Consider the following 14,538-nt stretch of genomic DNA (forward strand, 5'->3'; position numbering starts at 1 on the left):
TAAATCAATAAGTACACGACCATAGAGTGAATTTACAAGGGTAAAAAATACAGTAGTAAATAAAATTCGTATATAGGTCGGGCAACAAATCCCTCATACATGTTTTTACACATAACTCTGTTAAATTTTAATGCTGTGAAATAACTTGATATGATCAGTTAGTTAATTTAAACAACAATTCTACCAGTTATTGTCCAATATCTCTATCACTGTATATTTTATACCACCTTTTACTATTTGAATCTCTTCCATACGGATAATAAACATTTTAACAATTCCTTCTTACTAATAAAACAAACACACAACCACCAAAGATTTGTCTAAAATATATTAAGCTGCGAGATTATTATTAATTATACTATTCGTACTCCAGACAAAACGGAAGAAAAAGCTCCTGGCGCAGCTGCAGAAGAGGCAGGTGGCAGCACTGGCGAGGCGAAAGAGTGAAGGAGAGAACTGTTCCGGAGGCGGGCCGGACCTGGATTTGGGGGCGGTGAACCACCTACAGAAACCACGGGCGTCCATAGTCTGCCCCACCGACTCACAGAACGTGGTCTAGGTAAGGGTATTAGAGCGTCTCGTACATATGGTCCCTGACTATAGGTCTTCAGATCACCTCAGTGACTTAGGAAAAGAATTACAGCAGATCAGCGGTTTAGTCTCAAGAACCGGTCGCTGATATCTACAGCTCCTTCGTCTCGTACATATGGTCCCTGACTATAGGTCTTCAGATCTCCTCAGTGACTTAGGAAAAGAATTACAGCAGATCAGCGGTTTAGTCTCAAGAACCGGTCGCTGATATCTACAGCTCCTTCGTCTCGTACATATGGTCCCTTACTATAGGTTTTCAGATCACCTCAGTGACTTAGGAAAAGAATTACAGCAGATCAGCGGTTTAGTCTCAAGAACTGGTCGTATATTTCTTACTCTTGACTCTTTTGTGAGTGACGGTAGAGACAAAACCTGCAGGTGATATATATACTACTAGGCTACCTGTAGCGAGTAATTTTCCACTCTTAGGTTCCAAGCACTTCAACTGAAACAATAATCCATCTCTGGGTCTCAAGCAATGTACATGTAATTATCCAGTCTTGAATGATCCACTGTGACTGTATCAAGTAATAATTTATTTCTATGTCTCAAGAACTTTGGCATTACCACGTAGCGATCCACCTCTATGTCTCAGCACTTTACATGTACCAGTTAATTATCCACCTATTTTTAACAAACAATCAGTGAATAATATGCAATGATTTAGTCCCTGTCATTTAGCCTGTAAACAAGCAATATTTCGCTTTTAAAATAAACGGTCGTCTAACAAATGAAGATAACGATTGACTTCTAGATTACAATTATTCCGCTTAAAGAGGGTAAATTATTTACTCTAGGGCAACAATGACTCTACTTGCTCCAGGTAATAAAAATGTATTGTTCAATTACAAGTACCCTGCCTGTATCGAGTGCCCCATCCATTCCTGGACGATGGTTAGATAGATAAGTATCCATCTTTGAACAATAAGCTCTATACCTGTACCAACTTATGACCCAGCTGTGGCCAATACGTACTCTGCTTTGAGCGGGCAATACTTGTACCCAACTGTAGCAAACACTTTGACCGTAATGTATGATGATTCGCCTCTGAGTGACAAAACAACCTTCCAGTGGACAGTTATTTATGCTCAAATGTTTTTATCAATTGAATATTTAAATGTAAACGTATTGATCAACCGTTGTGTTGTTCCAGACATCTACCTGAGGTCTGATAAGGGAGCCCAACCGAAGATGCCCGGGAGAGGAAGGGTGTAGTCTATATTCTAGACGAAACATTCCATGACGAGTCGGCATCCAAACACCGCATATTGTCGTCTTCATCTAGCTTGTAACTTCCTATTTATTTGTTTTGCAACAATAAGGAAAACTACATTAACTATTTATAAGTGTCACAAATCGTTTTGTAATCCCGATGAATAAACAGCTCTTGGAAAAATATTATTTGATTTTAAAGGCTGCATCAAATTATATTGTTAAAATGCATTTACTTGTGTGGATAATACCACACAGTTTTATTCTGAAAAACAAACACAACTATAAAATAAGGCTTGGACAAAAATATAATAACATACTATTTTCCAATGTTTATAAGACTGGTAAATTAAGTTATGAAACTTTGCACAAGGAGATTTGTTTTACATTTTATTTCACTGTTTCATTAAACCCCATTTGTATTATACCTGTAATAACATTAATATCAATATTTCATGACACGCATTGTATCAGTAACATTGTGTCCCGAATTTTTTTAAATGAATGAGTTTAACAATTACTTAATATTACCAGTTAGTAGTACTATATGTAAAATAAACGTTGCCTTCCAGTTTGCTAATTTTGAATTTTTGTCGCCCTCTTGAATGTACATTAGATATTTTAAATCAAAATAATAACATAGAACATTTCCAAGATTGTTTTATTCTGACTATAATAATGTAAATCGTTTTCCAATTTTTCAATCTGTTAAAGAGTTATTACGACAATGTATTGTAATTTTCTTCCATATTACCAGGTTGTAAGTTTTGCTGCCCAGAGTTGAATTATTATTGTTCATCGATTCTGCAACCCAAAACTCATCGTAACAATATGGCAATTAGTAAATGCCTAAAATATGTTTATTAAGTCAATGTTGCATGAGCAATGTTGCATAAAAACAACTCTGCGTAGTAAAAATAATAAATTTGAAAATTGTATTTTTCATACCAACATCTCATCGGATATAAACAACAAAAACTGTTTGTATACTAACTTTTACATTTGACTATATTTGTATTTTAAACATTAAACTATAAATCCATTTTTAATTCACTATAATTCAAAACTAACCAAATGGGAGGTGGCTTTTATTTTATAGATACATATTAAAACTTAACTAAATGTTTTGTCCTTGACAAGATTTTTCATGCGTTCCTTAATTTTTGGATCCACTGTATAGCATGACAATTTCTGCAATAGTCTACAACACATAAAATGTTCGCACTTCACAATTTAATATAATTTCTGTATATTGGGAAAATCTGTCTTATATTTAAAAACCCCCATTTACATAAAGACATAGGCATTTATGTGATAAGTACTTTAGCGTAATTTTTATGTACAAACTTAATGTTATTTAGTATGTAAGTCAAAAGATGTAAATATTTATAATTTATTTATAATCATTTTATCACACTTTAAATGACGCGAGTATTATCATTAAATTTACCATATCCAAATTTTGGATTTTTATACGATTTTAATAAATAATTAAGTGGCCAGTTTATTTTTAAGTCCAGCGTAAAATCTTTATTTTATCTCCTGAACAACACATTATTTATAAAAGTGCTGTTTCTTATTCGTCTTGTAACTTTTCTTCCTTCACAAGACGAAATCAACAGTATTATTAAATTAGGTAATCTTTACAATAACTTCATATCAATTTTCACAACAAAATATTTTACAGCTTTATATATTTTACCAATGTGGAAACACTTGTAAATACTATAAGTCTTTAAGTAACGATGTTTATGTATGTTGATGAGAATAAAACATGATTATTTAATTGAGCAAATTTCTCTCTAATTCCTTCACCCTAGAATTTAATTCATCCAATATATACATATACCACATCACTAAGAGACATAACACAATTGTGATAACGTAGACATATATTATTGAAAGACTAATGGACAACAATCTGTTAATGTTGTAAAAATATGTAAAAAATAACTTACATTACCGAATAATCAAAAAAAGGTAATGATTTCAGTAATTAATTACGTAGAAATTGCTAATATTTCAATGCGTTCTATTTTTTATCGCCATCACTTTGAGAAGAAAAAAACTTTCATTCCGATTTTGCTTGCATAATATTTAAAAAAATTTTGGTATAAATAAAACTTTACAAGTTATTAGTTTTATTTTTCCTTTGATAATTTATTTATTTATTGATTGAAAACAGAAATTTCCAATTGTATACCAGCATTTCACATGTAATAATTATTATTACTAAATTTATTAAGTTCGTACACTACACAGAAATAACATATAATAAATAACTTTTATAGATCCATTGATAAGGATATTTAAAAACAATAGGAAACGAATGTTTTGAAAAAAAAAAGTAAAATTAAATGAACACCTACTTACAGGAAATCATCTGCAGTATGTTATACAGCCTACAATAAATTAAATAATATTCAGATATCCATCCATAAATATTTATAGGCTGTCTATGTTTTAATCTATACATATATTTCAAATTCAATGTGACAGGCAAGATTCTCTTTGTTATGACTATCGAGCTTTGTTGATTAGGAGACAACCAGAGGCGCGACGCCCTCAGCTATTTTCAAACAATGCAGCCCTGCCCGTCTGGCAGCGACTCAATAACAACGAGTTTGCTGTCGTCGTTAATTTATTTAGATTTGCAGACTTGCTATTGGCCGGAATACACCATTTTTTACTTCTCTTATCGCATTGTCAAAGCCAAACTATTTACTTGGGCGGTGATCAAGTCATGATTCCTAATAAGTTAGTTATGAAGTTTATGTACGGACGATTCTATTTTCGACAATTGTATTTAAGTCCATTTTTCTAAATTGAGTAGAAATGAATGTTCTGATTTTCAACTTTGTTATTATTTCTCTTTTTTATCTGTCTGCAAAAGTACATATTTTGTAATCGATTTTTAACCAATTTCATGAATTTCGAGCCACTTAAAGTTTTGAACATAGCTCTGCTAAATCTCTCCAGCTTATTGTGTTTTCCGTTGTGAATATCCGCCTGTGATATGTCCTGATATATCCCAAAATCAGCTTTGGGAGAAATCCTTATCAACTCACAAAATCTCCTCATGCTACACTGGGCCTGGATACTGTCTTTGAGAGGAGTGTAGTCAGACACCATAAGTCATATTGTGATAGGTTCACAAGCATCTTTAGGGTCAGGTGTCCCTAAGACTTGTGACAAATTCTTATGTTCTCTTCCATCCAACCTATTGAGTCAACAACTGGAATGCCGCCGGAAAAACCTAAATTTGACTATGAGAATCTCATCATCCCTACACATTTAAGTAGTCTAAAAGTCGGTGATCGCCATTTTAAAAAGTCTGTACCACTGTAAATATCCTGTCCACAAACCCTGGAGACCTAAAACTTCAGAAATTTTTTAAACTTTGAGAGTAATTATGAATCAGGGGTATGCTCCCAAACATGTATGAGATAGGTAACAATACAATTCCCCGCACGAAAATAGTCTGATGGCATTTGAGACGGTATTGGCATATCGCTGCTAGCTGACCATCACATATTCTCGCTCAAGTTGTTCGCAACTGAATAGAGCCATACAAACGTCTAGTGAAAGTAACTGTAAAATTCTCATATGCTTACACTAAAATCTTAACCTTTCTCTATAGTCTGTTATATCTATTTAATAACGTCAATATTTGATATTACGTGATGTATTATCAAATGACGTCAAACAAACTGATTCCTTATCAGAGCGGAAATATAAATTTACGTATAAAAAGACACGTTAATTTATACAGTGCAAAACGGTTTACAGGATTTTCTTTAGTGACAGATTCTAAAAAGAAAACACACGTTATATTGAGTAAATCTCTAGCAATAATCAAAAGTATTTAACATATTAAATTTAGTTTCTAAAATTTAGTAAATAAATGTAGTAAATAACAAAACTTTGAACAAAAGATTTAGTGGATTAGCGCTACCTATGCTTTATAGAACAAACTAGCTTTACCGAACAAATATTCTGCCACAAAAGCTCAATATTGACGCAAGGTCTTTTCTCTGAAAAGTCAAAGTCAGTACTTAACAAAGTGCCATAATCTGCGGAAGTTTAAGAATCAGTTAAACAGTTGTTGCAGTATGGTCATTACACGTTGTGGATACACCAATGTTATTGAAGCTATTTGTGAAAGAAATGTTTTCTATCTAATATCTTATTTTGTATACATTTCTACATATATCTCTAAAGCTATCTGGACACAATTAGAGTAATTCATTTCCAAGTATACAGTTAGCTAGTTATCAGTTATCATTATCATACTAGTGTATATGATAGGTTAGACAAACATGTATTAAAAATGGCTAGTAGCCCATGAGGACAGCCAGAATGAGGTCGTTGGAAGAAAATCCAATCACTGCACATCTTGTCTCGTTGCACCAGCGCCTCTTACATTCTCGACTCCACTTGTGCCGATCCCAATCTGACCTTTATCAGTGATATTCATTAGAAAAAAACTCAATCACTGCAAATCTTGGCTCGCTGCATCAGCATCTCTTACGTTCTCGACTCCACTTGTGCCGATCCCAATCTGACCTTTATCAGTGATATTCATTAGAAAAAAACTCAATCACTGCAAATCTTGGCTCGCTGCATCAGCATCTCTTACGTTCTCGACTCCACTTGTGCCGATCCCAATCTGACCTTTATCAGTGACGGTCGTTAGAAGAAATCTTAATCACTGCACATCTTGGCTCGCTGCATCAGCATCTCTTACGTTTTCAACTCCACTTGTGCCGATCCCAATCAGACCTTGATCAGTGATTTTCGTTGGGAGGAAACTCAATTACTGCACACCTTGGCTCGCTGCATCAGCATCTCTTACATTCTCGACTGCACTTGTGCCGCTCCCAATCAGACCTTTATCAATAATAGACCGAAAGTAGTATGTAGTATAATTTGTAGTATGAAATTTCTTTGACAACTCATTCACTGATAATAATTTATAAACATCCTTCTAACTGCTGAAAGTGATCTTCCAAACCAAACTCAACAAGCCAATGCTCTCAGCTGTAGTATTTTAAGGTGGTTCAAAACACCATGTGCACCTCAACATAGAATGTGTTGTGTACTGTGACGCCTCTCCAAACTAAACAAGTGATCCATACAATCTATTTACAGACTAATTCAGGTCTGTATGATAAACAATAAACAAGGGAACAAAAGCGATAATTTTTTACAGATTTCTGGAATGTATAATATTCTATTGTAATATACTGGGTGTTCTTGTTTGAACAATATAGTTTTTTATGTGTACAAGATATAAATAAATTTGGTTTTATTTATGAAACAGTAAACTAAGTCAAGCGTCCTTATAACATCTGCTCATATCTTTTCCAAGCAATTAATGTCCTGGAATCGTAACGATAGATTTACAAACTAAATAAGCTTATTTAGTTTTAAACTAATCGATATTGAATATTAGGCGGCCGAGATTAACAGGTTTTTCTAAAAATATCTAAATAAATACTTATACTATGGGTATACTGACAGTAGTCGTATTTACATACTTGTAATTATGTATGGAACATAATTTGTATATCTGTTAAATTTAATTCAAATTTTCCTTGGTCATTTTCTATCGTTGCTGCTAAATATATTCACCGCTGTTAGAGTTAATTTATAAAACTTTTTTTCCTTTTTTCGGAGTAATTCTTGTACGTATGTGGGTGTCAATATTGTGTTGTGTGTTGTAAGAGAAGATCGGCTTCTCCTTTAAAACAAAAAAAAGAAAATGATTCCAGTGGAGAGTTTTGAAATACATAGGCTATATTTTTGATTGCGTACCTTTTATAAAATCTTTTCACTTTCAACACAATGTTTTAAGCTCTGATATCTACAATGTTTTCCATGCTTCAAATCCATCAACGCTATGTAATGCACGCAAAAGGTGAACAAATCAATAAACATGGTTATGGACACCTCAAAACCGCTGAGCTGCAATATCAGTAAGTAAGGGCTGAAATGAGAAAAAAATACGAAAACAGAGGTATAAGGACATATTCCACCGTTATACACTACAAAACTAAACTAACGTATCGAGAACTTGTATCTATTTCCTTCTCCAGGTATTACAACACATTCCAGTATGTAAAAAGTTAAAACATTATAATAAATATACCAAAATTAATTAACTATAAAAGTCACCAAGTGGAATGGTTACTTTTCTTTATTTTCCTTACCTACTATTATTGTTGTTATTGTCGTTCAAGTTCATTTTAGTTACAATTTGTGAAATTTTCAGTTTTCCCTGACTGATCACACGGAGTCTTCACTGGCCTGTGGATGTAAACATGCAGCTGTTTAGACAGGATATCATTCCTCGATTGTTACCATGTTTCATCCACCTGGTTTTAAACCACTGGCATCAATAATAATACTTTATTTGCAAGCAGTTATGGAACTGTAGCAATCTAGCAGCTGTTGTTAAATCTAACAAACGTTAGGGTAATAAAAGAACAAACGGCGGGATACGATGGTCGTTACATGTGATACTCCTTTACAATAGCATGGCGCACAAGAAACTGGGACCGTGTTCCAATTCTATTCTGAGATTCTTTATAGAAGCGGAAACTACGTTTTATGTCATAGTCAGACACATTATTCTGCTCTGCTTCTTTGCCTTTGGATTTATAGATATGTTTATCGAACCATTTCTAATATGTTTCTTGTTATAGAGTGGTATTTTGTGAGAAACGCACAATATTAAAAAAACAATAATAATTCATTTATATAGTATGATGAATTGATTAAATCCAATAAAATGTAATATAGTAACATGCTAAACGACATTAAATCAATTTCTGACAGTCAAGAGACACGCGTTATCTGTGTAAATACACAATAATCTTATAAAGTTCTTAAAATCTTATCGTTATCTGTCCGCATATGCGATAACCCTAAAAAATATATCTAGTGACGAGAAACTTTGTAAGTTTCTCTGTGTTAAAGAACTGTATTGATTTTAGGGTCAAAAGGTCAGAAGACAACAAAATTCGCAAGTAATCCCGTACAAAAATTATGTTCAAGTTAAAAGGTCAAAGAGCAGCAAAATTCGCAAGTAACCCCGAACACAATTTTTATGTTCAAGTCAAAATGTCAAAGAGCAGCAAAATTCGTAAGTAACCCCGAACACAATTTATGTTCAAGTCAAAAGGTCAAAGAGCAGCGAAATTCGCAAGTAACCCCGAACACAAATATATGTTCAAGTCAAAATGTCAAAGTGCAGCAAAATTTACAAGTAACCCCGAACACAAATATTAGTCCGGTAAAATAAGGATGCAACCTCGGAATGAAAGATAATAAGCTCAAAATTTGCATACGTCTTTATTTTGATGGTATAAAACTTACCTCAAAAGTCTCATATAATCACGTGTACGCGTCTTTAGATATTTAAGGTCAAAGTTCACGAAAATCAGTTTTTTGCAAATATCTCGTTTCCCTTACGTTAAATGACTTTGAAGGTGGTTAGAGAAATTGTAGAACGGAAAATTTTCTTCAACTTTCGTCTGGGGTAATTTTATGTACGTTCAACCCTTTTTGAGATACATCGCAAAGAGTAGGGGACCGCTTACCTGTATATACGATAATGCGAGGTCAGCCAGTAGAATACAATAAATAAATTAGTTATATTGTTAATTATTCACTTACTATTATTATTGTTAACATTATTATCATTATAATTAAATTTTTATTATTATTTATTATTTAATATACCATATTTATAGATATTAATTATAAATTATATATTCTCTAAATAATACTTATTTTATTTTTACCAAACATACAATATTAAAAGAAATATTTCAAATGAAGTTATTATATATTTATTTACTGATCCAATAATCAATTTATAAAAATTACAAATATAAAATATTTGTTTTCATTATTAGTGATTAATATTTTTGTTTTAATTTTCTTCTTGTTCATCGTCTTCTCCTCCTCCACCTCCTCCTCCTCCTCCTCATCCTCCTCCTCCTTCTCCTCCTTCTACTTCTTCTTCTTCCTCTGGCTGTTCAATATCGGATTCATTATCATCATTCTCGTTTACTAAATTATCAGAAGAGAAAGATTCAAGAATATCAGGTGCATATTCACTTTCTTCAATGAAACCATCTGAAGTTGATGAAGCGTTGAGGCATGATTGTCCATTACACTGCCCACAAATTAAAGTGCATCGCAATCCTGATTTCCTGCATCCGCAATTAGAAGCACAACCTTTCTTGCAATTGCAAAATATTGTATTCAGCAGTTCTTCTGGTGCTGGGGGTAATAATGTTGTTATTGGTTCCAGGAGTTCATTTTGCAGTACCCAGCCGAATTCCTGGGGTTCTAAATCATTTCCCAACCAAATTTGGGTCTAATAATAGACACGAAGGATATTCTGACGAGCTGCTGTACTTGAAGGAGGACGACTTGATAACTGCACTGGTTTGTTGAGTCTTGTTGATTTGATGAACTGGGTGTATCGAAAAGAGTCTATATCGTCTTCTGATTTCGGAGCATTATACGTTGCTAAGAAAATACGTACTCCATTTTCAAATAATTCTTGTACAGAGCAGTTTTTTGTTTAAATAGTTCAGTTGATTAATTTAAATCGTGATGTTTTTCGAACATTTTAATAAACGATATTTTACCTTTTTATAAAGCGCAGAAGTCGTATCACATCCACTAAATGCGTGTAAAAATAATATGTGTTTCTTAGAATGAGGGTATTTATCAAAACTTTTCGATGAATACAGTTTCGTCTCCACATTACCCTTACCCATGTTTTTGAAAAAAATTTCTTGTTGATGTGATTGAGCACGTCCTATCAAGATAACTAGCAAATCAATATCTTCGCCTACAATGACAGAAGTTTTTTTTTTTTTAAGTTCAGACTCTGCAATAGCTGTTTCTACAATGAGAACATCAGCATCATCTCTGGCTTGTTTTATAGTGATATTTTATTTTTGTTTTTAATTTTTTGATAAGCATGTCTATAAATATTTTTTTATTAGATGAATTCGATAAAAATTTTTCTTGGCTGATTGGCACCTCCATTGTTTCATCAGAGCGGAGTTCGTAAGATTTTGAAAACCAGCAGTTCTTCTTAATTGTTCCATTGCTTTAATGTTCTTAGTGTAGTCTGAGTAACCATCAAATACAACAACGATACTTGACCCATAATGTGTTTGTAAATATTTGACGTATCTATTCAAAATATCAGAGATAGTATCATCTTTATTCCATACAACGCGATGCAAGAGAAAACCACCATTGATGATATATGTTGTAGTGGTTTCGTCTCGGTATATTAAATAATAAATAATAATAAATATTAAATAATAATAACAATAATAATAGTATTAAGTAATAATAATAATAGTAAATGAATAATTAACAATATAACTTATAAATTTATTTATTGTATTCTACTGGCTGACCTCGCATTATCGTATATACAGGTAAGCGGTCCCCTACTCTTTGCGCTGTATCTCAAAAAGGGTTGAACGTACATAAAATTACCTCAGACGAAAGTTGAAGAAAATTTTCCGTTCTACAATTTCTCTAACCACCTTCAAAGTCATTTAACGTAAGGGAAACGAGATATTTGCAAAAAACTGATTTTCGTGAACTTTGACCTTAAATATCTAAAGACGCGTACACGTGATTATATGAGACTTTTGAGGTAAGTTTTATACCATAAAAATGAAGACGTATGCAAATTTTGAGCTTATTATCTTTCATTCCGAGGTTGCATCCTTATTTTGCCTTATTTTACTGAGTTATATATGCTCAAGTGAAAAGGTCAAAGAGCAGCAAAATACACAAGTAACTCCATACAAAATTTATGTTAAAGGTCAAAAATACAAAGATTAGCAAGAAACACAAGTAACTTCATACAAAAATTATGCTTCAACTTTCGTTACGTCCTGTCTCATATTTTGAAACAGCCGTTTTTTTAATTTAAACGCCTATTAAACAATTATGCTTAAACTATTACTATAAATAGTAATGAATTATTAGACTGTTTGGTTTATTTAAACAACTTGTGTGGAAACTTTGTAAATTAATTGTTTTAATAGGCAAAGACTGATATAAATGGTTTTTATAATTCAGTTAATTATTAAGAAGATAGGAGTGTGCTATTTCACGTGTCGCGTAATAGGCTTCGCTGATTTTTAATGTAAAATTTCAACTCTACAGCTAATTGAATTAGGCTACATGTTCCATGTGTTTATTTATTCTGGAATTTTCTCTTGGCCGTTATAGTTACACAGAAGATTAATTTTTAAATGTTCGCTAACACTAACACTACATCGCATGAAATGACATGTACCAAGCGTGAGTGATCGAACTCAATAAAGAGTATAATAAAAGAATTGTCATGCCAAATTTCAATTATATAGGTTAGTTTGTTATATCATGCGGGCAGATAGACAGAAATAAAGTTTTTCCAGACCTTCGAGTGACAGGCTTCACCAACGCTTAACAAATTATATAAGTAGTAAGCTACAATATATAATAAATATTATATTATAAATTGCTCCTCCAATTTCTACCAAAAACAGAAGATTGTAACCATAGCTTGTGACTTTTATTATACTAAATTAAAAATTCTATAATTCAGTTCGCTTTCAAGATACCATGCGGACAGGAAGGCAAACAGATAGAAATTAATTTTTTCGAGCCCCTAAAGCTATAGGCCTCGCTAACGCTCAACCAATGATGATTTTTACACTGTAAATATGTTTAAATTCTATTGATAATAATAATTGTTCAGCTATTTATGAGTATAATAATATCGAGTTTAGCCATGTATGTTGCCGTTTATATAGCTTGTCTACCGTTACACAAAACATCCTTTATAACCGTTTAAAACCAGATCCCTCCACTGAATATCGAGATACATTATTCAAAAAATAGCTCATATTACAGTATATATAAGATACACAGATTATTTATGTTCTTGCTACTTGAACTACTGTTACAATTATCGACACAGATTTCTATATTTATTTATTACTATGCTATTATAAAACTTTTTTAAGTTCAGTGAAGATGGATTGTTGCTTAGTGCAAAATTGATTTTTTGGAGTTTCATGGTTTGTGATCATTCTTACCAATCTGGGCTTAAAGCATATGTTTGGGTACTTACGTAGAAATTGTTATGTTGTTAAATTTAACAGGCGAGTTCAATGCCACACATTAGATAGTTTTTTTTTTTTTTTTTTTTTTTTTTGCGTGATTAATCTTAAACCAAACACTTCCCACCATATCTACATTATGTGTAGAAGACTCGGTTGCTTCACATTCCTTTAGGATCGTCTCCAAAACATCGTATTACACTCAGTTGTATTTGATGAGATAATGAGAACACCTCTTCATATAGATTATACTGGGTGGCTGTTGGGAAACCAGATAGTGCTCTTTTGTAAGCTAGGTGTCTCTGATATCAAAACTATGCAAGTTTTCGTTTTTCAACGTTTTCATTGCTGATCTTTTCCCCCTCCAGACGGTCGTGGATATCAGATTCCAGGAGTCAAGTCTCCCACAGATTTCAGCCGCGGCACTGGTCGAACTTTAGAATGGAGCTCTAAACTCAACATTCTCTTTAACCTTATATCTTGTCTTTTCACCCCTAAAACGTAGGATGGATTCCAACTCTCGAGACGAAGTGTTTTATTTTAGTGAAATATAAATATGACAAATTTTAGAAACCGTGTTAATTGTTATTGAAGAATATTTATCTATCTTATTTAGAGTGCCTAAGCTCTGTTACACTGGTTGATATTGATCAACGGATATATATAGTAGAAAAAGTAGCCCAATTACGAACGAAAACAATAATTGTCAGTAGACTAAAATTTGTAGAATAACAGGTGTTCTTAGGATGCATATTGTTGTATTGCTGATTTTCATCATTTTTGCTACTTGATACATCCTGGAAACTACGATCTTCTGTTGGTCTGCTAAGGTTATCACAATAACACGAGTGTACTTATTAGTCAAATTCTTTTTATTCATTAGTCATCTCAAATATCGAGATACTGGGGTACAAAGGTTTGGTCGAAAAGTCTAGTTTATGCGGGGAATAACTATTAGAATGAGTGGGGGCTCCCATGATGTTAAAGGTTTTTTTTAGCCTAAACATGAGGGAGTATTGTCTTGCCCGATTTTTCCTGCTCACTTTTACTGGGAGGATCTGGAACAGAGCTAGTATTCCCTTCTTGCAAGGTGACATGACAGGTATAACGTCACAAAATCAGGACAAAAAGCGGTCCCTACCACAAACCTTACCCATTCCATTTATCCTGTAACTCCAGAAGCGTTGCAAAGATCATTTTAGGACAATGTGTAAATTTGGTTCATTGTCTTACTGTTCATTATCATTATGTTATCGTACTGTGATAGAACAATAATGCTGCATTGGATACGAAATACAGATGTTATGTCCAAAAGCAATCACCTGTGATATTTTTCTCCGCTGCTTAACACCGAGTTAATTCATTAATTTACCCAATTTCGTATTAAGCAATGTGGAAATGATAGATTTTCATCTATTAATTTTTTTATCATTTATAGAGAATGTGATACAGTATATGTAAAATTCTGACCGATTGATTTTAGATATAATTTCTGTGGAATTTCTATATTTCTCGGGATTTCTGTCTCAATATTTAGTTGAAAAAGAACTCATATTTTTTAGTAAAAAATGTATTG

The 14,538-nt window shown here is 32.8% G+C and overlaps 1 protein-coding gene across 5 annotated transcripts in view; it reads left to right on the forward strand.

Annotated features, from left to right (window-relative positions):
* Positions 1 to 3,589, forward strand: part of LOC124357000 — a 91,015-nt gene extending 87,426 nt beyond the window's left edge. For all 5 annotated transcript variants that reach the window (XM_046808365.1, XM_046808363.1, XM_046808364.1 and 2 more), the window contains 2 exons: positions 374 to 559; positions 1,745 to 3,589. In XM_046808365.1, coding sequence (XP_046664321.1) covers positions 374 to 559 — 186 coding nt within the window. In that variant the 3' untranslated portion in view covers positions 1,745 to 3,589. The remainder of the gene's footprint in view (positions 1 to 373; positions 560 to 1,744) is intronic.
* Positions 3,590 to 14,538: the final 10,949 nt, after the last annotated feature.

Source organism: Homalodisca vitripennis, chromosome 3 (genome assembly GCF_021130785.1).
Source record: "Homalodisca vitripennis isolate AUS2020 chromosome 3, UT_GWSS_2.1, whole genome shotgun sequence".
NCBI classification, from domain to species: Eukaryota; Metazoa; Arthropoda; class Insecta; order Hemiptera; family Cicadellidae; genus Homalodisca; species Homalodisca vitripennis.